This window comes from Cyprinodon tularosa, unplaced genomic scaffold (assembly GCF_016077235.1).
Source record: "Cyprinodon tularosa strain WSP-4 unplaced genomic scaffold, ASM1607723v1 ctg130, whole genome shotgun sequence".
NCBI lineage: Eukaryota > Metazoa > Chordata > Actinopteri > Cyprinodontiformes > Cyprinodontidae > Cyprinodon > Cyprinodon tularosa.
In genome coordinates, this window is record NW_024038115.1 from 1,956,732 (window position 1) to 1,983,817 (window position 27,086).

A 27,086-nucleotide genomic window follows, 5' to 3' on the forward strand; every position below is an offset into this window, starting at 1 on the left:
TAAACACTAGTCTGCTATCATCATTGCAGGTTTCTTTGTTAACAATGTCTTAAAGACAATATTTACATCACCTTGGCAACACTTATACACATAGAATAAGCTTTGTTTTTGTTGCTTTAAAGTGTCTTTTTGCAAATTGTACAGTTTTCTTGGCTTGTCCTTCCCACTTGCAATTATTTTCACAATTTTCTGCATTTCAATGTGTGAGGGGTTGTGCCATAGCTTTGGTTTGCTATTAAATTCTGTCAATGAGAGCCAAAGTCAGTTATTAACAAAGTTAGTCATTTTAAAAAGGCCAAGTCAGAAAACAGTCAAGTCTCTGTCAAATATTGTTTTCAATCATACCTGCATACACAGAATAAACACAACTTTAATCCCCAGTTTATTCGCAGCATATTTCAAGCAACCAGGAAAAAAAAGAAGAAGAAAAAACAGCTGCGTGTCAGTTTTGCAGCTCTTAGATGTCAGGTCTGTTTTAGCTGTGGGAGCTGTCAATAAAATTAAAACTGTTAAAACTGTAGATTCTGTGATTTGGAGTTTTTTTACTGCTCTCTTTTGTTCTCTGATGCTGTGTAGTTGTTTGAGTTTCTCTCAACAACATAGAAATAACAAAACAACCCCAAAGGCAGAGAGCAATTAGAAACTGAGTTACTGAAATTACTAAACTTATCAACACTATTCAAATGTATTGAATATAACAGGATATAAGTTGATAGAGTACAGCAGCAGGAAGACAGACGAACCCCATGGTTACATTTGGTAATAACAGGTCCCCAGATATTTTTGAGTAATCCAAAAAACTTTGGGGTTTATGAGATTTTATCTATGTAGATGAACAAAAAAAATAATAATTTGTCGTTTTATGTAGCAGCAGGTTAAACATGCTTAGAACAAATTACTCTATATAAATATTAATTAACAGTAAAAAAGTGACATTGTTTTTGGGTCGAAATATGTAAGTCGAAAATTGGAAAGATGTGCTGTCAATGTGCAACATTTCCAATACAAATGTGGAGGTCAAGAGAGAAAAACACAATTGCCAACAAAATGATTTACTGACATGTTTTCATTTCCCATTGCATCTATGAATCCGATCTACACTATGTTTTCCTCTCCCTCCTCATTTTGTTCTAACACCCTCAAAATAAACAGCCAATCAAACTCTTGTAAACTTTTATTTTTTCCAATTTACCCCATACTTTCCTCCCAGCTGATTTTCTTTGACAATAAAAGATTCTGCCTTAAAAATATCTACTATCCCACCATCTGATCCATTTTCTCCCCTTCTAATTTCCAGAGGCAATCAATTAAAAAAATATATCTGGTGGTCTATATCAGCTTTCTCAGTCTTGAAACCACCTCGCCGTTTCTCTCATCTTTAACTATAGATCCACTGGCGACCTGTCCAGGGTCTACCCCGCCTCTCACCCGTAGACAGCTGGAGATAGGCACCAGCACCCCTTGCAATCCCACTCGGGATAAAGCTTGTCAGATAAGGGATGGAAGGATGGAACTATAGATCCCAGAGACAGAACCTCTGGTCTGCTCCAGCTGAGAAGATGTTAGTGTTGTCAGGGTTTATTGCCAAGTGCAGAACTCGTTGTGAATGACCTTGAAAGACAAAAAAGAATGATAATTTCATTATTAACACTTTGAAGTTATTTATTAAATAAATTTATTTAAATGTTTACATTATTAGCAGCATATGATCATATTGCAAGTAGAACACGGCAATGTCAGAACCCACAGCTTTTGGATATTAAAAGGCCTTCTTTACAAACTAAGACACAGTCACTCCAAAAATCTAGCATCTTGTTAAACAACCCTAAGCACTTGCCTGACATGTACTTCTTTTGCATGTTTTGGGGAAGGATGTAGTATTTAATATACAACAATACTGGACACTTTGGTCTTCAACGCTACACACACCCCTGTTAAAATCTAAGGTTTTGTGTAAAACCTGAGTAAATGGAAGCCTACATAAACTGTTCAGAATAGATTTAGATTTCTGATTATATTTCCAAATACATTCAATATACAAAATAGCCTTTAAATAGAAAACAAATGTTATCTTCTTTTACCTGAGCTATCTCTATAGTTATGCTGCTATAGACTTAGACTACTGGAGGACATAGGGGCCACTTGTCATTATTCCGCTTAATTCTATCTCTATTCTCCCATTCTGCAGAAGTTTGTTAGCTCATTATCTAACGTTATGCCCTCAGTTTTTTCTCATATTAGCTTCATCTGGTCTGTTCCTGTTTGGCTGAAACGCCAGTGGTATCGGCTGTGCTGCTGCCATCCATGCCTCTGTTTGTGGATGTTGGAGTTTTTTCTCTCCACTGTCGCTACAAGCATGCTTTGCGGTAGTGATTGCCTTCTAGTCAATAAGTCGATGCAATCAGCTGGTTTTCCTTAGATAGACATTTTTGTACCAATCTGACTGAATGATCTGGTTGAATTGCCTCTGTAAAGTGCCTTGAGATGACATGTGTTATGAATTGGTGCTACATAAATAAACTGAATTGAATTGAACCTTTTGAATGCAGCAGTCCAACTTGTTAGTATTGCATATTATGCACAAGACCTATGTGTATCTGATCCAACTGTTCTAAATGTGGTTCAATGACAACTTGCGCTGAAGCAGTCAACTTCATCCTGCTGTTTAAATTTTGAAACCCTGAGATCAAGGTGGCATTCAGCGATCAATTAAGAAGTCCTTGCCATGGTTAGGCTTCAAAAATGATTCTCAGAGACCAGTTTCCTCTAAGCATACTTCCTTTAACTTACTGCTTCTCAACTGTGTGACCCCTGACTATCTGACAAAAGCTGAATTAAATTTTTTGAAAGCAGATCTTTCCGTAAAACTGAAACCGGGCAAACAACTGTTAAGTTTTATTTATTGTTTCATTTTCACAAAAGACCCCCAGAAATGGTGAGTCATCAAGCACGGCCTCAAAAACCAACTCTCTTGGTGGGAAATGACAGATGTGCTATAGTAATATATTTCTCAGAAACACAAGGATGCAGTTTAATTTGTTCCCATCGGGGGGGGGGGGGGGGGGGGGGGTGTAAATGTGTCAAACAGTTTGTAACTGCATCAGAAGTCAAACAGTTCAGTTATCTAATTAATCTTCTGACCTGTCAGTTGGTGCATTGGGTTTAGGGAGGGAAATTCCCAACTCCAAGAGGTGATAAGGTTATGAGGAAGTCCATGACCTGTGATTAAATATCTTCTTTTTTCAGCCCATCTGAGACAACAGATCTACAGATTGAGTTATTAGAATAAACCATGAAACTTTATTCACATTTAAATATGATAATCATAATACATCATGATGCATCACTACCTGTGAATTGGTGTTTATGGACTTCAAACAAGACCCTGATTGTGTGTCCCAGATTCTGAGCTGTCCATCCTTCCACCCTCCTCCTGTAGCTATTACTTTTCTCTGCCATGGACACCATCCTAATGCCTACAATAACGGAAATTGGAAAAACAATATGAATACCACAAAGATAAAAACAATGCACAATCCCTTGTTTTGTGTCATTAGCCTACAATTTACATGTAAGCATATCTATAATGGAACCATTGTTACTGGGGAACTTTTGGAACCAGTTTCAATGTAGCAACAAAAACAAAGAGAGTATGCCAAATGTTCATTACAATAGTTTCACTGCACAGCAAATATCCCCCTGTAGCAGCACTAATTATTGGACTATAATATTAAAGTCATTTAAAAACAGGTTACCTCCCCTGTACAAATCAAATGTATATGTAATCTACCATGTGGATTATTTGCAAGTCTCTTCAGAAGGACCGGAGGGACCATAGGTTGAGTCAAAGCAAACAAAACATGGAGTCAACAAGGAAAAACCCCAACCTTACTACGGTATGTTGTTTGGTCCTTGAAACAAAATGGCAAAGGCTCTTTCTTTTTGGTCATTTGATGCTAACCTCAGGAAAAAATAAGGAACAATATAGGATTGGATATCTTCTCCCAATGATATAATAAAAACATTTTTTTTAAAGTGTAACATTGCAAGAGTTCTTGAATCTTTTCTCATACCTCATCCAAAATAGGTTATCCTGAGCTGTTTTCTGTATGTATGCTGCTAAAAGATAGGGCTGCTGGAGGCCAGAGGGACCACTTTTCATAATATTCTTCATTCTCTCATGCTCTTCATGCTCTCCCATTCCGCAATAATTGTTAGTTCCACCCACAACCTAATACTTTTTTTGATTTCTCTCATCATTGTTGCCTCATCTGGTCTGTTCCTGTTTGACTGTGACACCATACTGGAGAGAAATATCAGCTGTGCTGCTGCCATCAAAACCACTTTTTATAGACATTCGAGATGGCCTTTTTTTCAGTGTAGTCCTATTTCGACTCTTTTTTTATCCTCTGACATGAGAACTGGCTCAGAGATCATCTGCCTGGGTGTGTCTGTCAAGCTGTGGAGCTAGTTAACAATTACCCTTTTGTATCTCTGCTTCTTTCTGTATTTCTGCTTCTATGTCCTTAAACCCCAGTCGCCCTCTGCAGATGGCAGCTCACACTGAGCCTTGTTGTGGTGGAAGTTTCTTCCTGTTAAATTAGAGTTTTCCTCTCCCCTGTTGATACATGTATGCTCAATGTGAGGTATTGGTGAAGAGGCAACCACAAAATGCAGTGAAAATAGTCGCCTCAAGCTCATCCTGGATGAGAATGTTTTGCAATTCGATGACTTGATGCAATCAATTGGTTTTCTTTGATAGAAACTTTTCTGACTATATTGCCTCTCTTAAGTGTCTTCAGATGACATGTGTTGTGAATTGGTGCTATATATATAAATTAAATCTCATTATGCTGAATTGAAAGTCACCTTGATTTTGTGTCAAAGAATATTTAACAACAGTTTAGATATATGTACCTAAACATGGCATGGTGCATGGATTCTGAAATGTTTTTTTATGCCCACTGATGGTTTCTCCCTGCTGCTGCAAATCAACTTAATATGACACTTGTGATTAAAAACAAGCAGGCAGGGTCCAAAAGCCCCTCCAGGTCATCAGTACCAGCACTTTTTGCATTGCTTTGGTGTGGATAGTTTTAGATGGTGTCTTCATCTACTCTCATTAAAATATGAATGCCCTTATGAATGAGGGATATAGTCATCTGTGGGATTTATTAGTTGTGTCAGTAATATCTGCACTCTTATGACTAATACTATCCACTAAATTCTGTCTTTGCAAAGACACAACTGAATAAGTGTTTATATGTGAATGTGACAATGCAACAAACAACTTAAATGTGTCATCTCCTTGTGACTGATGGACGCTTTTTGTGTGCAGCCAGGCAAATAAAGCTCATATCAAGCAATTTTGGAAATATGCGTTTCAGACTGTTATAGATTTAAATTCTAGAGTAAACATTACCCTATTCCCTTGTTCTTAAACAAAAAAAAAACAACAACACTAAAACAAAGATGAATGGACTTGTGGATGGATGGGCTATTTTAACAACATGATCCAGTCAGAAAAGGTTGGTAAAATCATCAATACTTTTTAGCTTTGTCCACCACAAAGCTCTCAGTCTGACCATCTCTCTCTATTTTGTTCAAAATAAACAAAATCAAAGCGAAACGTCTTCAAATCTTGAAAACCAAGTCCAGTGGATATTTTTTTAATTTTTTTGAATTTTTACGGAAAATCAAAGCATTTGAGCAAATTAAAAATACTTTTTATAATTTCATGTAAGCTGATGTCACCTTTACAGAGCTCGGCTGTTTCATTGATATAACTGGCTTGCAAGGTGTTTTGATCCCTGCTACGTCCCCCTCCCAAATATGAAGAAGCCCCTCTTTGGAGCCACTGGCAAGTAATTCATTTCCTGGCGACCACTCCAGGCTACAGATCCCCTCCTCCTGGAAGGCTGCACCTAAAACAGGAGATGGGGCCCGGGGGTCTAGGTGATGTATGTGTCCAAGAGTGGAGCCACTGTAAGACAGGAAAAATAGAACTTAACAAACACATTGCATTATAGCTTGTTAAATGCTTTTAATTCAAATAAATTCCTCCCAATCCATCAAACCAATCAGTATAATGAGGAAAGCACTCTAAATGACGGATGACTGTCCAGTACCTGCTTAGTAATCGCTGTTTCCAAGAAACGGCTCCCACCACAGACAGGTGTGACTTAAAACACCACATGCTCTGCTTGTGGTCAACATCCCACAACTAGATGTCAGTTAGAAACAGTGGGACAACAAAAATCATCACTGTGGTACAAATAAGTCTCAAACTTCCCCCACCCTGGTTTCATAGCTTTTCGGTTACTTGTATCTCCCCTCGTCTGTTCCCTGTGCAGAGAGTTCTGCCATCACCGCTCCAGCTCAGACAGGAGATGGTGTGAGTCCTGCAGCGAGGTGACCCGGGTTCTAGACTCGGCTGGAAGTGTCCCACCAGGGCACGAGTTTCTGAGTTCCAGAGATAAACAGTAGAACCAAGCGCTAATGCAATCATTCCATCACAACTGCAGTCAAGAAGATTGGTGTCTGAAAGGATAAAGATGGGAGATAGGGTCTACTTTACATCAGCACATCTAGAATTATTAGCAGATAGTACTGACTTAGTCTGGTGTTACGGAAAACCAAGAGTGTGTCATTATTTTCAGATACAGATTGTTTAGAATAACGGAAGAACATAAAAGTAAAAAATTGCATACATTTAAAATTACAAAGCTCACTTCTAGAAAAAACTACTTTCAAGCACAATAACATGTCTGCATTTCAATTACATAGATTTATTTTGAACAAAATAATTTCATTTTTCTCTAATTTACAACTTTAGTAACAATAAGAACCATAAAGTTAGCTAACACTTTTTTTCAGTTTACTGAGTACTGCAGTTTACTTGGACTCTAAGAGAGAGAGAGAAAAAATATTCTTCAGCTTCTACGTTTTGTTGGTGGCCTTTGCTGCAGTAGATATTTTTCACTTATGACAAGACTTTAATTATCATAATAACAAACAATAGAACCCAATATTAATGTATATATATTTTTAAAGATTTTTTTTAAATTCACTCTTAATAAGGAGATTTTTTCAACAAGTTCAATGTGATAAAATTAGGCTAAATTAAAATAGGATAACTAGTTTTCAAGTTTTGAGGTGGTGTTTTGAGGAAAAACATAATGCAAACCCACTCAGACTTTACTGAATGCAACACATGCAGTAAATAATGTATTTCTAATCATATTATGTAATAAAATGCTAAGGACTTATTTTTCACATTACATTTTAACAAAGCAATTTCCTATATTATAATATTTTTACATCATCCTATTGATGTGCAAATAATCAGTTAATAATTGCAACACTGAGCACATGTTAAATATTAGATTTTTATGTGCACTGCATTCTGTTTCATGCAGACAAGCATCTTTGGTTGTAGCGACATTTATCTGTCCTTGTGAACAATTTTTCTTGCTGTGCATTGAAAAAAATGACCTATTTTAATTTATTGTCACATACAACTTTGTGCAGACTTACTATGTGTGACTGAGGTGCAGTTCAACTTGACCACTGCTTCTGAAGAAGAACAAACATCTACCTTTGTGCAAAGTGAACTTCCTATCTACAAACCATGCTTCTGACCTCATATACTTAAAAGGAAGATATGACTCAAAACACTCTGAGAAACCATTGTTTGCACCTCACCTTATAAAGAATAACTGTGTTACGCTTTAATAAGCGATCAAAAAAGATTCTAATTCTAATTTTCTGACCTCCCTGTTCATAACATTTCTTCTTACAGTAGTCATTCAGCAGGGATGGTGCCCATAAAGTCCTCTGTGCCATTCCTTGTACATTCATATTGGCAAAGGGCTTCAAATCTGGTTTTCTCTCATTAGAATCTGCAACAACAAAAAATTGGAAACATATTAATCTAAGATTCCTTGATTTAGTGAATGATATTAATGTTAATGTCCAATTTCCCCTTCCAAGATTAATTTACCCTTGACCCGTTTTTATTAAGAACCATACATATATAATAACAATTATTTTTTCGAAAAGAAGCATCTGTCAACCTAATCAAGCGTTTCGTGGAGGTTTTCTGATACCATCTCAGCCAGTGTCAGTCTACAAATGATTGAAATGTCATAGTTACTCATTTCTAACTTACCAGCTTGTTGGGAACTGTCATGTGGCTGAACTGCTGCTCTCCAAATCCACTGCACTTTCTGCAAATGTTATTTTTTTATAATTAGTTTTTAAGAAGTTTGTTTGAATGTTTTTCACTGTGTAGGTAATATAATATCTTAGATATATAAGATGATGCTGTAAAGCATATGTTGCATCGGTCAGTTGTGGTTAAGAGATAGCTGAGCAAACAGGCAAAGGTCTTGATTTACGGGTCAGTCTACGTTTCTACCCTCATCCATGACCATGAAATCTGGATCATGACAGAAAGAACAAGTTTTCTGAAATTAGCTTTCTCTGCAGGGATGCTGCGCAGCCCTGTAAAGATAGAGTAAGTAGCTCTCTCATTTAGGAGAGGCTCAGAGTAGAGCCACTTCTCCTCCTCATCGAGAGGAGTCAGGTGAGGTGGCTCGGACATCTTTTTCAGATGGCCCTGGATTCCTCCCTCGCGAGGTGTTCCAGGCATGTCCCACCAGACGGAGGCCCAAGGGACAACCCAGGACACAATGGAGGAACTATGTCTCTCAACTAGCCTGTGGACATTCCAGGCTTCCCCCAGCAGAGCAGGAGGAGGTGAATGGTGTGAGGAAAGTCTAGGAGTCTTTGCTGAGACTGCTCTCCCTGCAAAACTGTCCTGGATGAAGCAGAGGATGACAAGTGCGAGTACAAGTACAATTGTTATGTGCTCCAATATTTTCATGCCTTTGCCAATCCAGTTTGTAAAACCTCTCCGTTGTGCATAATCTTTTCGTCTTGGCAAAGGAAACTTTGCAGACATTATCACACATTTGCAACTACTAAATTGAAGGTTTAGATGAATGCATGCATAAGTTAAAACATGAAATTATAGTGTTGTCTAGATTGTTGAATAGACACTAATTTCAACTGTTAGCTATTAGGTGCAAACATTGACAGCCTCTGGCGTCATAAAGTGTGTCATAAATGATGGTGGTATAGTAAATGTGGTATCTTTATAACAAACCTTATATGTTTCTGTGTCGGACGATCTTCTGACTGTAATAGAATGTTGTTGAGGTGAAGACACAGACGTCTGTAAATCTGAAAACCAAAATGCACACGAATTAAACTAAAATCAAACAGTATGTTGAGGCCAGGTTTTTTAAAAGCTGAATAGCAAGTGTGTGGCTCTGCAAAACAGAGGGTGAACTGGTGTGAGGTATTCATTTAAGTAGTACCGACATGTGCGACCAAAAGCCAGCCTCAGAAGAATGCTGCAAGGTGCACAATGCAACACTTTTTTTCTGATGCAACCACTATCTTATCTATTTATGCAACCATCACTGCAATCGCTTTATATATATATATATATATATATATATATATATATATATATATATATATATATATATATAAACAATACACATGTATTCATCTGATTATTATCTTTCAGGACAGCAGTTCGAAGAATAATTATAGTATCTAACTACGGAGGTTATGGTTCACATTTTTGTATGAAGAAAGTGCTACAGAGTGTGAAACCTTGCATGCGTGTCTGTGGGACATCTTGTGCCTGCTTGGGGTCTCTGGGTGAAGATTCTAGCTCCAGCCTCTGACAGATTGTTTCAAACTCAATGCGAGGGTTACAGCGCCGCCCAGAGGGCAGTGGTGTACTCGCAGCTGGACCTCCTCTACTGCTTCCCTGAATGATGCACGTCTTAAAACGTTTATATGCAAGTTCATCGGCCTCGTTTTGTCCCTGCAAAGAAGAGTGGAAACAATAGAAACATTTATTTGCAAAATGTACTTATGTCATGTGTTTTATACTGAGACAAACATAATGGCCCCAAAAGTGGCTCAGGTGGGTCTACTGGCATCAGCTTTCAGGGGAATTTCCATTTAGGAACCTCACAATAAGATGTTTATGACACATTGGTTAAAAAAATAATATCCAAGTAGTCTATTAAAAATAATAAATTACTTAGAAATGTGTTATGTGGCATGCTTATAACCTGGAATTGTGAAAACGATCAAGGCATCTCTGTTACAACTATTTCATTAACGATTTATGACTTTGTCATAACTGTGCAGTTTGTATATCCAGGTTAGAATACTATTGTGATTTTTTTCCATTTCAAACAAAAGATTTTGACTAAAATTTTAAACACGAAGCTAAACTATATTTTTTTTATTATTTATACTGAAAAAAATACATAAATGGAAAATATGTTATTAATGTTTTACAGCATTCATCTTTATTGATGTTGGTATAGTTGAAAAATCACTAGTATTGGTTTCTAACTCTAGCAACCTTTCAAACGGATGTTGCTTCTGAAGTTTCCTGTTTTACTTTGTTTTTAACCCTGATTTAACTCCACATTACTTTACTACAGAAGAGGATTAGGGCCACTGAAAAAAAAAAAGTTAACTGATTTTAAAATGTTATTTCAGTATAATATGAGGAAAAATACAGAATTTTGACTTTAATCTCAGAATTCTGACTTTTTTCTCAGAATTCTGACTTTTTTCTCCAGATTTTGACTTTCATCTCAGAATTCTGACTTTTTTTCTCAGAATTTTGACTTTAGTCTCAGTCTGACTTCAGTCTCAGAATTCTGACCCTTTTCTAACAATTCTGACTTAAAGCTCAGAATTCTGACTTTTTTTCTCACAATTTTTACTTTTTTCTCAAATTCTGACTTTAAACTCGGAATTCTGAATTTAATCTCAGAATTCTGACTCTAATCTGAGAATTTTGGATCTTAATCTAGATGGGCTCCATGAAGGAAGAGATGTGGGAGCCCTCAGCTTCACGGACAAATATGTGAGTTGTTTGGGAGGACCAGTAACACATTGGTGGAAAATGATGGAATTAGGCAACTTTTTACATGTCCAATGGTTCCTCGGTGGTGCTATTTAATTAATGTAGGAGCAGAAGGTGATTAGAGCTAGTTTGGTCTTTAAAACAGACATGGTTACGGTTTGATGCTAACATGTTTGTTAGCTGTCAGAATTCAGAGAAAAAAGTCAGAATTCTGAGATTAAAGTCAGAGTTGTGAGAAAAGACTCAGAATTCTGAGATTAGCGTCAGAATTCTGAGAAAAAAGTCAGAATTCTGAGGGAAAAAAGGCTGAATTCTGAGATTAAAGTCAGAATTCTGAGATTAAAGTCAGAATTGTAAGATTAAAGTCAGAATTGTGAGAAAAAAGTCAGATTGTGAGAAAAGAGTCAGAATTCTAAGATTAACGTCTGAATTGTGAGGAAAAAGTCAGAATTCTGAGGAAAAAAAGGCTGAATTCTGAGATTAAAGTCAGAATTGTGAGAAAAAGTCAAAATTGTGAGAAAAAAAGTCAGAATTCTGATGTTACAGTCAGAATTCTGACTTTTTCCTCATATTATACTGAAATAACATTTTTGAAAATCAGTTAACTTTTTTTTTTTTTTTTTCAGTGGCCCTAATCCTCTTCCGTACTTTCCTCCTCCTTTCCTCCGCCCAGACTTTTTGTAGGATTTCTGACTCCCCCCTCCAAGATGGAGGCCCTCGGAGGTTATCCCACTAAGTCCTCCAAAGCCAGAATAAAAAGGTTGAGGGTCCTGGTGAGCATGACAGTAGGTGTTGGCTGTTTGTTTCTCCTCCAGACGCACTTTGTGAAGCCAAGGAAACAGAAGGACTTTTATTCGTTTGAGGTGAAAGACGCAAAGGGGAGGACGGTGTCTCTGGAGAAGTACCGAGGGAAAGTAGGTCCACATCATCACCTGGCCTCTCAGATTTGGCGATAAATCTCTGCAAACCCGAGTGGTTGAAAAACAGCTCATGTCTTCATTTCAGTGTATCCTAACATCGCATGTTGTGTAGAGTTTTGTCCTAATTGCTCGGTGGGTTTGCTCCCGTTCAGGCATCTCTGGTTGTAAACGTGGCGAGTCGCTGCCAGCACACAGAGGCGAGCTACAGGTCTCTGCAGGAGCTGCACAGAGAGCTGGGAACCTCTCACTTCAACGTGCTGGCCTTCCCCTGCACTCAGTTTGGAGACACGGAGCCCGGATCGAGCAGAGACATCGAGGCCTTCGCAAAGTCCACATACGGAGTCACCTTCCCCTTCTTCAGCAAGATCAGAATCCTGGGCTCAGAGGCAGAGCCTGCCTTCAGGTTCCTCACAGGTTAGCAGGAAAACACACTGTGCAAAGGAAAGCTCAGCTGCACATTCATGAGTCTGCTCAAAGATTTAAATGCAACACTTCAAAAGATTGTGTTGAATTGTTTGACTGCAAAAATCGTAGGGAAGTCATATTTAAATTACAAAACATTCTGGCTTAAACATGTATATAAATGTACTGTTTATTAGACCATATTGTCCCAAAAGTTTGAAAATTTCTATTTAAAAAAAAAAAAATCCTGTCTTAAAATCTGTTTTTTTTTTTCATGATTTTATGCAGGCCAGTTAGTTATACGTCAGCTTGTACACCTAAATTTTGCCAATCATATATCAATGTTTATCTTTCAATAAATTGTTTTCGGTCATAGCATCTTGATTCATATGTCGCAGCTAATCTACAAAGCGGTTGAAATAAGAATCATTTCCTTTACCATTGAGTTACGTCCCAGTGTTCACAGGGATGGACGTCTGTGTCTTCTGCAGGTGTAGAGCTAACAGAACTGGCAGCGTTGCGAGGCAAGGGCTCAAACATGTACGGCTTTAAGCCTTCTACACCAAACATAGCTTCGGCCCTGGTGTCCTCTTCCACAACACCTTTGTCCTTGCTTTCCTCCTCTTTCCTCCTAAAAAATATATGACGAAGGAGACTCATCCACGACCTCCGACATAAAACTCTCCTCCTCACATGTTTCTGCTGTCCATAGCGTTCCTTGTCAATGTCGTTGCTAAGTGCTACTTGGTCACAATGTAAGTTCCCATTAGGAACCTACTAGCACTAAGTCTCTAACTGGTTAGCAAGATTCTTCAAATACACCGGCCACAATCAAACTTGCTTGCAAACCACCCCCTTGATTAACCACCAATCACATTCACTTAATTCACTCGTTAAAGTCGGGCATCACTCAGGAGAATTTAGAATCGCAACCGTTGGAACAGCTGATTCCCCACGACTTTAAATATAAAAGTATGTATAAGACCAGCAATACTGGCCCTGTATTTACTTGATCAATAACAAATTTCATGTATGGCTTACCTCTACCCCAGATAATATAAATGTTAACCTGGTGATTGCACCTTTTTCCAGCCATCAACAAAAACAAATATGGCTGAATGGTTTAGCCCTCCTTTTCACTGAATCAGAGTCCATTTTTACCCATTTGTAATTTTAAAAGATATTAAATATGAAAGGACTTTCAAAGGAAATTCAGAAAAGCAAGTGTTAAATTTATTTATATTTCAGTGTGAGGTTAAGTTACACTAACAAAGATACATATCTTAACAATTTATATAATTGTATCACATCACAAATTCCAATTTAATTTGTTTATCAAAATTTAACACATACAGGTGCTGGTCATAAAATTAGAATATCATGAAAAAGTAGATTGATTTCAGTAATTCCATTTAAAAAGTGAAACTTGTATAAAATATTCATACATTACATACAAACTCATATATTTCAGATGTTTATTTTGTTTAATTTTGATGATTACAAATGACAACAAATGAAAATCTCAAATTCATCATATCAGAAAATTAGAATATTGTGAAAAGGTTCAAAATTGATGGCCCCTGGTGCCACACTCTAATCAGCTAATTAACTCAAACCACCTGCAAAAGCCTTTAAATGGTCTTTCAGTCTAGTTCTATAGGCTACACAATCATGGGGAAGACTGCTGACTTGACAGTTGTCCAAAAGACGACCATCGACACCTTGCACAAGGAGGGCAAGACACAAAAGGTCATCGCTAAAGAGGCTGGCTGTTCACAGAGCTCAGTGTCCAAGCACATTAATAGAGAGGCGAAGGGAAGGAAAAGATGTGGTCGAAAAAAGTGTACAAGCAAGAGAGATAACCGCACCCTGGAGAGGATTGTGAAACAAAACCCATTCAAAAATGTGGGGGAGATTCACAAAGAGTGGACTGCAGCTGGAGTGAGTGCTTCAAGAACCACCACACACAGACGTATGAAAGACATGGGTTTCTGCTGTCGCATTCCTTGTGTCAAGCCACTCTTGAACCACAGACAGCGTCAGAAGCGTCTTGCCTGGGCTAAAGAGAAACAGGACTGGACTGCTGGTGAGTGGTCCAAAGTCATGTTCTCTGATGAAAGTAAATTTTGCATTTCCTTTGGAAATCAAGGTCCCAGAGTCTGGAGGAAAAGAAGAGAGGCACTTCATCCACGTTGCTTGAAGTCCAGTGTAAAGTTTCCACAGTCAGTGATGGTTTGGGGTGCCATGTCATCTGCTGGTGTTGGTCCATTGTGTTTTCTGAGGTCCAGGGTCAACGCAGCCACATACCAGGAAGTTTTAGAGCACTTCATGCTTCCTGCAGCTGACCAACTTTTTGGAGATGCAGATTTCATTTTCCAACAGGACTTGGCACCTGCACACAGTGCCAAAGCTACCAGTACCTGGTTGAAGGACCATGGTATCCCTGTTCTTAATTGGCCAGCAAACTCTCCTGACCTTAACCCCATAGAAAATCTATGGGGTATTGTGAAGAAGAAGATGAAATACACCAGACCCAACAATTCAGAAGAGCTAAAAGCCACTATTAGAGCAACCTGGGCTATCATAACACCTGAGCAGTGCCACAGACTGATCGACTCCATGCCACGCCGCATTGCTGCAGTAATACAGGCCAAAGGAGGCCCAACTAAATACTGAGTGCTGTACATGCTCATACTTTTCATGTTCATACTTTTCAGTTGGCCAACATTTCTATAAATCCTTTGTTTTTATTGGTCTTCAGTAATATTCTAATTTTCTGATATGATGAATTTGAGATTTTCATTTGTTGTCATTTGTAATCATCAAAATTAAACAAAATAAACATCTGAAATATATGAGTTTGTATGTAATGTATGAATATAATATACAAGTTTCACTTTTTAAATGGAATTACTGAAATCAATCTACTTTTTCATGATATTCTAATTTTATGACCAGCACCTGTATAATAATTAAACCTAACATGATGCATATTCATTAATTTAATACAGACTATTTAAAACACATGAGTTTCAAGTTTATGTGTTTCGGATTAATAAAGCATTCTTAATGTATGTAATACTGCCTGTATTTATTTGAAATACATAACAACCATGTTTGAACTGCATAATAATCAGGGTTAGTTTATGTATTTCAAATAAATTAGCTTTATTATACAAATAATCATGTAAATTTTATTTACAGGTTTGTGTTAAAATGTTATTTAAAAAATTGTAACTGGGAATTTGTTATGTAATAAAATTACATACATTTGAGAATAATGTATTTACTGAGAAAATGAATGCATTTTAACCATTTCTGTTTTATCACTTTTCTGTGATGAAAACGGAATCCTACACTGCTTCCGCTAGCTAACTTTTCTCTTTGGATTTAAACATAAATCTAGTCTTTTGGCTTTTTATTTTTTCCCTTCATGTTAACCGTATTACTGGTGACCTGTCCAGGGTTTACCCCGCCTCTCGCCCGTAGACTGGAGATGGGCACCAGCACCCCTCACGACCCCGCTTGGGATTCAGCGTGTAAAAAAATGGATGGATGGTTAATCATATGTTATATAGTGCATAATCTAAAGAAAGAAATAACTTTAAAAAAAAGATTACAACATAGTCATATTTTGCCGGACTGCTCTGAGCATGTCTAATGATGACGTCAGACAAGCTGTTTAATGGAGAAAATGTAAAAAGCAGCAAATTGTCTCAGGAATGTCATAAAACATGTTTTAAAGATTTGCATTAGCATTCTTTGGTGATTTAAGGATACAATATGTACTTTCAGTACCACAATTCAATTATTTATGGTGACCTGCATGAATGTCTACTTGTCCATGTGCAGATAAGCTGATATACGGATCGTGCTTACGGTAGGGATAGGATAGTGACAGGAAGAATGTCGGAGTGGATTGAGGTCTTCTGGAATGCAGTTTTTTTTTTTTTTTTTTTATCTTTAGTGACATCAGCCACAGCTGGGAGAACCAGGCCTCTTAGAATACTCCCTTTATGTTGCCGGTGTTGGGAGACAGGACTGTAAAATGCGTCACTCTGGGATAATGCACGAAGCGATTACAAAGCTGGAGAGCTTCTTCATTACCAGAAATCATAGGTGCACAAAGAAGCATTATAACAGAACCCTCCTCTCAGCAGCTGTTAGATTATATAACCATCACCGAAAAACTCAATAAGCTGCTTACGTTCCTGTTCATGTTTTGTCTTATTTTGGTCATTTTATTTTTCAGTTCAGTGAATCTGCAAGCTTCAATTAGCCTTTCAATGTGTGAGTTACAGAAAATCTACCAAGTCAAATCTGTGCACCATCTTTTTGTGATGTAAAATTAACCAAATTCCAACCACAACCATCCCACACTGTAATAGAATAGTTCAAATAAATAATTTCAAAATGAATGACATTCACATCCATGACCAGTGTGTAAATCTTCTGAGCAGATTTGTGTTTGCGAGGTTTTATCTAGGACACACCAGACATTTAAACACAAGGAAAAGCTGCTTGAAAATGTGTTTTTAGAGATTTGTTTCAAAGTTCTCTATTTACAACATGGTGAAGTCGTTTGAAGTGTTTGAAGTATAATGCCTCTAAACTGTCCCTTTTAGATTCTGTCCAAAAAATACCAAAGTGGAACTTCTGGAAGTTCCTTGTGAATCAAGAAGGAAAAGTGATCCGGTTCTGGAGAACGGACGAATCCATGGAGAGCGTCCGGAAAGAGGTCACAGCGCTGGTGAGAGAAATCATCATACGGAAACGTGGAGAGCTATGATGGCTAATGCTTAGTAGAAATGGGACATTTTGCCACTTTATGTCGAATGGGGCTGTGCTGTTAAAGCCGGAAATGACTGGAGTGGTTCAGTCATCTTTCTGTTGCTCCAGAAACATCCATGGCTGTGTGTAGGTCAGCCATTATACTGGACACTAACCACTGAACCTTAAGGTTATTTAGACCCTTAAACTGTTGGCTTTTTTAAAATGAAATAAAAAAAACTCTTTCTATTGTGCTCCTTACATTTTTTTCTCATATTTACAGTCCTGTTTTTAAGATGAAACCTCCAGTTGACCACTTAGTGCCTGATTTGAGCCTCATAAATTGTTTTACATTTTGTAATAATAAAATGATTTACATTAACTTCAGAATTTCTATTTATTTCTTTCTGATATAAAAAAAAGTATTCATTTACCTTCCACATGTTTGATTTGGAGGCATGGAAAACTTATGATATCCATACAAGTTAATTGTTTTAAATAACAGAAAGAAAAATCTCAGTTCTAGGATTTCACGTAGTGAGATAAATAAAACCTTTTTTCATACTAATATTTATCTCTGATCTCGTGCTGTACAAAAAGACAATATAATCTAAGCTGTCAACAAATATAAATAAAAATCGAACAATAACATACATTATTATGTATACAATTACACCTTTCAGGTGGAATACATAATGTATGTTTTTTTTTTTATAATTGTTAAGTAGTGGAGTGCAGTAGAGCTTATGACTATTTTAGTTTTGGAAGTCCAAGTATTTCACCAATAGCCAGGTTAGGCTGTCTGCAGAACTAGACTGAATCATCAACCCTTGCCTAAGCTGCTTTACAAGTAATGTGCTATAATAAAATATTTGGTTTTATTTTGAGAAACTTCATCTTGGAAAATTATTTGTCACAATTTGTCTCCACTGTTCCTTAATCTGATTTTTTTCTCACCGTTGAATGACTTAAGGTTTTTGAGGAACTCCAGTAAAACTCCTCATGTCAATGTTTGCCTTTCTAAGGTCATTGCTATTTTCTTTCCAACCTGACATTGTCTCCACAAAGGCTATCTAACAACCCCTTTCCTGCAGTATTTATAGTTGGGATTGTTCACTGATCACAATTCCTTTTGATCAAAAGGAATGTTAGTTTTTCTTCTCATAGCTTTATAATTTGAGGCCTTATATTAATTAATAAGGACAGTGTGCGTTTTGTACACATGAGTTTAAATTTAAATAACTGATTCTGCATGTTAGTTGTATTATCTCTTGACGCTGAAACGGCAACATAATTGGTGTACTTTCATGCTGATATTCATCAGAAATTATTTCTATATTGACTGGGCATAGCTCAATCAGAAAAACACAGAGTCTGGCTGCTGTGGATATGCCGGACAGTTGGAGGGCAGCAGCAGGTAAGCTGGCACCTGAAGCCACAACCAGCTAACGAGACACTGCCTACAAACCATCCGAATGCACTGGAGGTCATCTTTGTGTGAGGTCCCCCAACATTTTTCCAAATGAGGGTAAATGTAACTGTTATGGGAGCAGAGCAGTGTGAGCTGACAGAGGACTCGTCAGCTAACAAAACACTGCCAACATACCAGTCATAGCTAAAAGGTCTGCAACACTGTCTGGGGCAGGTTTTTCTTTCTAATTTCAGCAAAATTGAGAATTCAGGGGGATTTCCATTTAGTTTTGCACATATTTCCTTTTTTTTTATCCTACCTTAAGGGGGAGAGGTCTTCTTTTTCCCAATAAACATCCAAGCATCCTCCTAATAAACACAACAAATGAAAAATTCAGCAGATAATTCATGAAATTGATGAGTAAAAAAAGGTCTCACAGAACTCAAAGGTCTGTAGAACCAAGGAGGGGATGTGGTTTGTTTGAAGTTTGCATTTGTTGCCTAGGAGCACCATCAACAACACATTACAGAAATAACTTCATTACTAATTACTGAACTCCACAATCTGATCTACTTACCCACTGATTTGAACGTCCATGCGCGGTTTTTTTCCCCTCTCACATTCACTTTTTCCTTTTTTAGACTTAGCCTGCACAGACCCTGCTCACACCTGTCTGTGTTGACCTGCTGTCTCCTGTCCTGGATGGGCTCCTTCTCCTTTAAATACTCCTGCAGGGCGGCCAGCGGAGCGGGAAGCTCCTTCTCCTGCTTGTTATTGGAGGCCAGATCCTTTTTTCTCCCTCCAAGTAGCTTGTCTTGTCTAATGATGCCCTTCGCGTCCTTGTTTCCAGTGCAACAAATAAAGAAAAACAGCAACGCGGTAAAGCTTTAATGGAGGAGGCGGCAACATGTTGGCTCAACATCAGCAACCTGCTTTTTCACCTTTATTAATCTATTCTGGCCTTAAATTACCCTTTAGTTACACATACCAGCTAAAAGGTTTTGAAAGGGTTACCGGGTTTTTTTGTCCGATTTTTTAAGTTACCGGTAAATTTTCCCAACAGAATGGCATTAGAACAACTAATAAAATGTTTTTAATTTGATTTTATTTTGGAAACAGTTTTCCTTTGACTTAATATTCATCCAATATCAACATCCTGAATGAGAAAATTAATGTAGCTTTTATGTTGCTTTTTTTATTGCCAAGCCTAAAAATGCAAATAAAATGGATAAAGATTTGGGATATTTAACTTAAAAACGAACTCCTGTTTTATTAGGCGGTTATATAGCTAATATTTGCGGCTCTAAACCACTTAATGGCTCTTGCGCATTTTGTAATTGCCATGTTATTATGTAATTAAGTCAAAATTGCTGAAGAAAAGACATTAACATGATAGAATATCGTTTAACTGGACGTTTGATGTCATTATGAATAACTATTTAGATCTACTTTATTCATTTCAGTTCTAATTAATCTTCCCGTTAGGTAAGGCTATATAGCCTATTCTAATTATTTAGCTGTTTTGGGTTGTTCAATCGGCAGGGCAGACTTCCCCTCCATCCCAGGTTTGTGGAAAAAATCGAAATCTAGAAAAAAAAGTATTTTTTTCTTAAAATAATAGCTTTTTTTCTTGGATTAAGGAGGTAAAAGAGACATTTTGCCAATGGAACAAGACATTTTACACTTAAAATAAAACCCAGTTGCATTGTCAAGTGCATATTAATTCTCTTATTTTATGAGTAAAAATACTCATTCCATTGGCAAACTATCCCATTTACCTACTCAACACAAGGATAAATGCACTAAATTTAAGATGTTTTTTTTCCAGTGTAGAAAGATTTTGTGTGTCTGGCTTATTTTTGTGCCTCCGACCTGAGAGCGCAGTAACCAGTCTCGGCGCGCATTTTTCCGCCTGTGTGCGTCACTCTTGGCTGCGCGCTTCACACCGTTTGTTTCGAGCTGCTGTTGTGGCGCTAAGTGGGCTGAACGGTCTCTCTCCACCTGCTGCCTCCATATGGGCCTTTAAAACTCAGCTGTGGCCTAGAAATGCGCAACGGGTGCTGCTGGAGATGGAGGTCCAAGTAATAGTCACACCCCTCTGCTTTATAATGCAGACGCCTTAAATTTTGATTAAAGACAAAGCTTTTTTAAACAAGCTGCAGTTCAATCTGAAAGACTCACACAAAGAGAAAACACAATTAGGAGAAATTTATTGATACAACTACTTTGTCTTTGGCACTCAGCACTCAGACTTCTGCAGGAAACATAGCGCTTACTTTTGATAGATATGCATGAACAGGAGCAAAGAATATGGCTGAAACTAGTGGTGGAGTGGAGATAGATGAAGTTGGTCAGTCTGTAGACTGCTGGTTAGCGAGACCGTATGCTGAGCTTTACAGGGAGCTCCAGTGGGCTGCATGAGCTGATACTAGGGCTTCACTCAGGGATCTGGAAGATGGAAGTCCAGTTTGAGAGAACCTGTCCATGATGGGCAAGCATGAAGCAACAGTGGAGAGGAAAAACTCCCCATTGGGAGGAAACCTCTGGCAGAACCAGGCTCAATATGGCGGTGTTCTTCCAGACCGGTTAAGATGAGACAGGGAACGCAGTAAGAGTCCGGGAGGAATGACACTATGATGAAGCTTTAGCTACGATAGTGGAGGAGGGGCTGTAGGTGGGTTGAAACTGTGTCATCTGAATGAAGTCAGACAGCGGATCCACTGCCTGCACACTAGGAGCAGACAAGTGTGGATCGGAGGCCTTTTAAGATGAACTTTAGATGCTGATTGGCTTTCGTAGGGGTGTGAATCTAAGCTGATTGGCTGTGTTGCAGGTGGATGTAGGAGAGCAATCAGTTTCTTCAGTTGAACTTCCGCCTAGGCTCCATTTAGTGTTGTTGCCTAATAGATATCAGAATATCCTGATTATGTTTTTTTTTTAAACAAATTACACAATATAAACATAAGCACATTCAAGTTGGTGTGAGACTTACAAGACATGGACTCCTGATGGAGTCAGAGCATCCACTCATACAACTACTAGGAAATATGCCACAACTGTTACACATAGCAATAAAAAAAACTTAAAAGCATTTTACCTGGAATAAGGAAAAAATGAGTAAACTGTTGCTCCTAGTGCAGGGAGTGCAGGACTTGATGTGTCTAATCTGTGAAAACTACCAACACCTACAGAAATGACCATAGTATCAATGAGCTAAACATGAAAACTGCGCTGAATTAAACCCTTATAATGAAACTGTGTAGTTAAGCAATGAACAAAATCTACTTGTTTAATTACTTGTTAGCACAAATAGAAAATTAGCAAATCGCATTGCAACAAATCAGCTGATTTAGATTTGATGATTTGACGGACTACCTAGATTTTGAAAAGATGTCTTTCTAGATTGCAAACTGAGCATGAAATGCTCTATAGGGGTGACAAATTTCTTCCACAGGCTTTTTCCTTGCCCAACATTTGGCCCCTTTTACAGAGTAAAGTGTTTAATTACCACAGCCTACCTGAGTGTTATTACCATCTATGCTGACCCCTTCATAACCACAGAGTACCAATTTTCTAAGGCCTTTATTCACCAGGTTAATGTACGTTATCTCCAGATTCAAAACATCTTAAAGGATTTACCTTAACATTACAATGTGCTCAATGGATTGAAAAGGTCTCCAAGGTCAACACCCAGTCCCAAATCAACAAAGAACCTAATGAATGTGCTGGAGATTTATATTTTGTATTTTGAGCTGATAAATCTGCAAAAACTGTTTGATGTTATTATACAAATGGAAAAAAAAGCTTCATAAAGCTTAATTTTGTCACTTTTTCCAAGTTAGGAAAGCAGACCCTGGGATACATGTTTAAAAAAAATTTAAAAGACTGGCGAAAAGTTAAGTTTGAATTTTTATTTATTTTTTTTTTTTGCTAAAAGTATTATTATAATTTATTTTACTTTCCACGGGTCACCATGCAGAGAAGACAAAATTTTGTTTAGAATACTCAGGTTTGCATCTATAAAGTCCTTATTACAATTGCATTTAAAACTTGGTGCTCTCCTTAACTTTGCATCAAACACATTGCGTTCAATACCCTAAGTTATTATTTAGCGATTGAAAAATATAGTTTTGGAGTTGTTGTTTTTTTTTTTTTATTGTGTTGCTATGCATACCAAAATAAATCAAAGTAATTGTGAGAACAAGTTATGATTTCCCTTAGTTTACATTTTCGTATGTATATTTAACAGCCTTAATTACCATGTATCTTGTGTGTGTGTGTGTGTGTGTCGGTGTGTGTGTTGAAATGAGAAAAAAATCATTTTCAAAGTTCAAAACATTTTTATTTCCATGCTCGTAAGGCAAAAAATTCCAGGAACCCTGAAAAGAAATGCTAAATCAGGCAGACCTAAAGGGGTTAAACACAAACAAAATGTAAACAGCAGAGAGGGCAGTCTTATTTCCTTAAAGCAACACTTTTGATGGATCGGCTAACAGGCTACCTGAGGAAGACATCATTTAATCATTCACTGATATCCCTATAGATAAGGAGTTAATCATTAACAGCGCCTGCCTTTCCAAACCTTTCTCCATTCTCCATCAGATCCATGGCCCATTCATTTTGACAACCCTTGTGTCAGTCCCTAAATTCAGCAGTGGTTGGGGACCCAGCGGAAGCGGTACCCCCCCTGATGAGTCCTTGAAGTAAACACATGCCCATGAGGAAACACCTGAGTCCGAATGGTGCAGTGTTCTCTGACGGGGGTTCTGAAAGATGAGACATCTTCTGCATCCTCCACGACATCAACATTCACAGTTCTGCCCTTAGGTGTGGACATCTGGAAGCTTGAGAATGCACCATACATGGGTATTGTGTCTGACTCCTGCAGTGCTCCTGCAGTGCTGCTGAGCAGGACAGCATTACAGCGCGTGCTGATGTCCTTCAGCATGTCCTCCACTGAGTCAGAAGACTCTGTTTCATAACCTTCATCCAGGCGCTGCCTCTTGCAGGGACTCAGAGAGGTGTTCTCATCACACGGCAACGCCAGCTCTTCAGCATGAGAATCTCTGACTGTCATCAGTCTCTATTGGAAACAAAACGATCAGAAGAACTTTTATTTAATCTTCCTGAAAACGCAACATCAAAAAGTTACTTTCAACAATTAACTTTCTCTATCCATTTTGTGGTTGTGTTTTTATTGTGAGGTTAGCTGCCAAAACCCAAAGCAGCTCCTCCTCCTGCAGGTTATGCTACTGTGATTTGACATCGCTAAGTACTGCCCACTGCAACAGCGAAGCTCTGAAAGTGATCTATAATTGTGAAATCAGACTTCTGATTGTTCATAGCCTCTCTTATCTTTGAGGAAATTAATCAGTAGAGTGGATTTTAAGTTAACCTCAACAATGCCAGCTGGTAGACAAGAAAGTGTAGATTTTGATCAGGATTACCTTCAGCTGTAACTTATGTTTTAGTGAAGTCAAAGTAGTTAAACCCTAAAATCTAAAAAGCCATTTTAACTTAGGAGGACATACAGAACTTTAATAATTAAAGCCAATTTGAATATATATATATCTTAAAAGACAAAGTACTGTGAGTAATCAGCCAATGAGAAATTGTTAGCATTCTTCTATAACACTTCACCTTTAGTTAGAGTCAGTCCAAAAAGTCCAACTTCTACTGTAGGAACCTTTTCATGTCATATTTCAGTCTGTGTTTATCTGAAATGATCCTTTATTATCTCTGCAGAAGAAGGAAACAGGCTTCCAAACCTCCCCTGGTAAATAAAAATGTTCCTGTGATAGAAACAAACCCTGAGTTGGTTTTTGACCTTGCTTTTTACTCACATCAAGAACTGAGGCAAGGTGCTTTGCTCGACTCGCCAGTTGCTTGAGATCCAGGTTTCTTTCCTCAAGGGAGTCCAGTTCTTTCTGTCGCCTGTCAAGAGTCTCCTGGAGCTGCAGACAAATATTAAACAATATTATCAGCTACACCATCTCTTCATTCCATTGTGACATTACCAACACTTCTTTTTTAAATTTGCATGATGCCATCTTTGATGGGCACCTGATTAATTGATCCTCAAAGCAAATGGGTTCAGAGCTGGCACTAGGACCTACATTTTTTGTTACCTATAAAGTTAGCTTGTTCATTAACTGATGTGTTTCTGCTTTTTAATTGAATTAAAAAGATACACCTTACAAAGCATTCAATATAAATGGACAAGAAAGCCGTATAAAACCATTTTCAATTCTTTTTTCCCCCCGAAGCAGTTTAAGGCTATGTAATGGTTAGGGGTTTAAATCACTAGCTTTATCTATATGATATCAGTTTGGATGACAATCTGATGTTTCCCGATGTCACAAGTTGTGATCTGATACGATTTCAATTCAGCTCAGTTTATAAGTCTTCAGGCAATATAATGAGCATCATATGTCCATCTTACATAATCCTTTTATTTACTAAATCCCGATGAAACTGATTAATAATCTGGTACATAAACCTCAAGATTTTTAGGTCATAGTCTCTTGGGTTTTGTTTTTTTATTTTCTTATTTTCAATATTTCCTTGTTTTCTCTAATTTTTGCTAATATAGTCCACTCCATTGTATCATAATTTCTTGTCCTCATCTGGTGTTCTCTCTTCTACATTATCAACAGATTTCTCTAATTGGCATTTTATGATTTCTTTCCACACTGCCCTCTAGATTAAAAGCTCCTCTCTGGATTCTATACCCTGCTTGTTACTCTGTCATTTCTTCTTGTGCTTTGGTTGAAACATTTAATTATATACCATGCTGTCCTGTTAAATCCACTCACAGAATTTTATGAATCACTCCCAATTGAGCTTTCAAAAACTAAACAACCTCTTAAATCCCTCGAGTATGTCATAAATATTTTTAAAGTTGTCTCTTTGCACGAAAAATTGCCAAAAATGTTGCAGTCGAAAAACAATTGAGAGTGCACATAATACTCGCAATGATTTTTTTCAGATGCATTAGCTATAGATTGTTTAAATATTCATTCAGTGGTGTGTTATACATTTCAGGGATGCATAACACATCCATGAAAAAGGACCTTGCTGTAAGATATTAACAAAATCTACTTTGTCCTGTCTTAACTTAACTGGAGGTAAATTAAATTGTGCTGATATCAAGTGAAATAGGAATTACCGGTACCTGTTTGTTGATGGTCATGGAGTCCTCCAGTGCCCTCCCATGGCACTCAGCAATACCCCTCCATGAAATTGCATTCTGAGTTGACTTTGTCAAGGAGTGAACCATGTGCTCTTCTGGAGAGAAATCTCTCTGAGGGGTTAGAGGAGGTATGACACATCCCTGAAACGGGATAAGTTCAGACAGGCAGCTTTCTCCCATTTCACTGGAATCTGAGAGAGCAGCCAGATCAATGACCCAGAGTTCTTAGGAGGAAGGATGATTACAGCAGAAGTTTTCCTACTGTCAGAACTTACCTGCAATGAAGTCCAGTGCATCTCTATAGTGCTGCTCATCTGGATCAGACCCGTTCACCTGTGAGCAAATACAGCAAAGCTGTTAATTCAGAAAATGTGATTTGGAGACAAAATCCATAAAGAATCTAAAACAGTTGTACCGGAAAATCCCTCCATGTCAAAGCAGAGCTCCAAAAGTGAAAGTCGGGGGTCATGTCAGTTGTGTAATGTTGTGCAGAATGTGAAAAATAAAACGTCAGGTGCAGGTACTAGTGCTTAGCCTGCCTGTCATGAGTAAACAGTGCCATTTGTGTAGGATTCCAGCACGCATGTGTCAAACATTAACAGAGAGAGGGGGGAATGGACCAGCATCCCTAATACATCTGTTCTATCAGTATTTCATGATTTAAAAAGCCTAACCAAGAGTTGGCAAATATTAAAATCAGCTGAAAATCACTAGTTTTTATCTATGTTTTTTTTTTTTTTTTTACCTGAAAGCTGAATGAGTTTCTCTCCTGCCTCCCTGCAGAGGCACAGTCCTCCAGATCTTCCCATTCGATTGTTGCAAGAGCTGGAAAAGTAACTACGGTGTGAAAAAGTCTGAAAATGTTATTTAAGGTTCTGCATCAGAGATTACCTTGGTCAGCAATGCAGGGAAACTCAACATAAAGGTCTACAGGACTGCTGCTTCTTGGCACTGGGGTTTTATCCTGCAGGAATAACAGTTATTATAAAATATTTCATTTATTACTGCATTATTTGCAAAAAGAGCTTTGCTTACAGTTATTCTCCTCCCACGCTGTCCTAGTCTGTTTGGCCAAGCAGCACCATTTGTATTAGTTTCTTTCTGCATCTCCATCATCAGCTCTATCCCTCAGAAACAGACAGGAACATGATTGAAATCTGTAGCTGATATAATCAACTTTCTCCCGGTTTGTCTCATCTCTGTGCCGCGGTTTTTCACTCCAGGCCCAATCAAATCCACTCATTCGGTCTCTAGGGAGTGTCGGCGTCCTCAGAGATGAAATTAGCGATCAAGGTTTTTCTGTACAAAAATTGGGGAAAAGGTGCCGCGCAGAAGGGCGCCATCGTAGCGCTAGCAGGTGCGCACCGAGGCACGTATTTTTTTCCGTCTGACACCCATCCCAAGCACCGCGAATGATAGTCT

General features: G+C 37.9%; 3 protein-coding genes across 4 annotated transcripts; 1 reads left to right on the plus strand and 2 right to left on the minus strand.

Moving 5' to 3' along the window:
• Window positions 1–929: 929 nt before the first annotated feature.
• LOC119778184 (cell division cycle protein 20 homolog B-like) lies at window positions 930–19,240 on the minus strand. Its single transcript, XM_038277323.1, has 12 exons — window positions 19,050–19,240; window positions 18,792–18,840; window positions 9,688–9,904; window positions 9,170–9,246; window positions 8,171–8,228; window positions 7,773–7,901; window positions 6,323–6,540; window positions 6,129–6,223; window positions 5,755–5,983; window positions 3,351–3,476; window positions 3,142–3,265; window positions 930–1,611 (listed from the first exon to the last, which is right to left on the minus strand). The coding sequence occupies exons 1-12, from the start codon at window positions 19,067–19,069 to the stop codon at window positions 1,514–1,516; spliced, it is 1,440 nt and encodes a 479-aa protein (XP_038133251.1). The 5' UTR covers window positions 19,070–19,240; the 3' UTR covers window positions 930–1,513.
• On the plus strand, window positions 11,637–17,322 carry gpx8 (glutathione peroxidase 8 (putative)). Its single transcript, XM_038277330.1, has 3 exons — window positions 11,637–11,883; window positions 12,042–12,303; window positions 16,917–17,322. Exons 1-3 carry the CDS (start codon window positions 11,677–11,679, stop codon window positions 17,078–17,080), a joined length of 633 nt encoding a protein of 210 aa, XP_038133258.1. The 5' UTR covers window positions 11,637–11,676; the 3' UTR covers window positions 17,081–17,322.
• A 3,567-nt stretch (window positions 19,241–22,807) lies between the features above and the next one.
• On the minus strand, window positions 22,808–26,855 carry LOC119778206 (multicilin). Of its 2 annotated transcripts, XM_038277352.1 has the most exons (7): window positions 26,700–26,855; window positions 26,556–26,628; window positions 26,410–26,489; window positions 25,940–25,997; window positions 25,647–25,855; window positions 24,316–24,426; window positions 22,808–23,555 (listed from the first exon to the last, which is right to left on the minus strand). In XM_038277352.1, the coding sequence occupies exons 1-7, from the start codon at window positions 26,778–26,780 to the stop codon at window positions 23,121–23,123; spliced, it is 1,047 nt and encodes a 348-aa protein (XP_038133280.1). In that variant the 5' UTR covers window positions 26,781–26,855; the 3' UTR covers window positions 22,808–23,120. The 2 variants fall into 2 exon arrangements, with proteins under 2 accessions (XP_038133280.1, XP_038133281.1); XM_038277353.1 differs by lacking the exons at window positions 26,410–26,489; window positions 26,556–26,628; window positions 26,700–26,855 and adding an exon at window positions 26,080–26,358.
• Window positions 26,856–27,086: the final 231 nt, after the last annotated feature.

Coding starts and splice junctions, on each gene's coding strand:
- LOC119778184 (XM_038277323.1), bottom strand. CDS start 19,069: ATGGACGTTCAAATCAGTGG. Junction 6,541..7,772: donor GAAATGTTATGAACAGGGAG/GTCAGAAAATTA, acceptor TTATCCTTTCAG/ACACCAATCTTCTTGACTGC. Junction 1,612..3,141: donor CCCAATGCACCAACTGACAG/GTCAGAAGATTA, acceptor TTGTCTTTCAAG/GTCATTCACAACGAGTTCTG.
- gpx8 (XM_038277330.1), top strand. CDS start 11,677: ATGGAGGCCCTCGGAGGTTATCCCACTAAGTCCTCCAAAGCCAGAATA. Junction 11,884..12,041: donor TGGAGAAGTACCGAGGGAAA/GTAGGTCCACAT, acceptor GCTCCCGTTCAG/GCATCTCTGGTTGTAAACGT. Junction 12,304..16,916: donor TGCCTTCAGGTTCCTCACAG/GTTAGCAGGAAA, acceptor TGTCCCTTTTAG/ATTCTGTCCAAAAAATACCA.
- LOC119778206 (XM_038277352.1), bottom strand. CDS start 26,780: ATGATGGAGATGCAGAAAGAAACTAATACAAATGGTGCTGCTTGGCCA. Junction 26,629..26,699: donor AGCGTGGGAGGAGAATAACT/GTAAGCAAAGCT, acceptor TTATTCCTGCAG/GATAAAACCCCAGTGCCAAG. Junction 24,427..25,646: donor CCATGACCATCAACAAACAG/GTACCGGTAATT, acceptor ATTTGTCTGCAG/CTCCAGGAGACTCTTGACAG.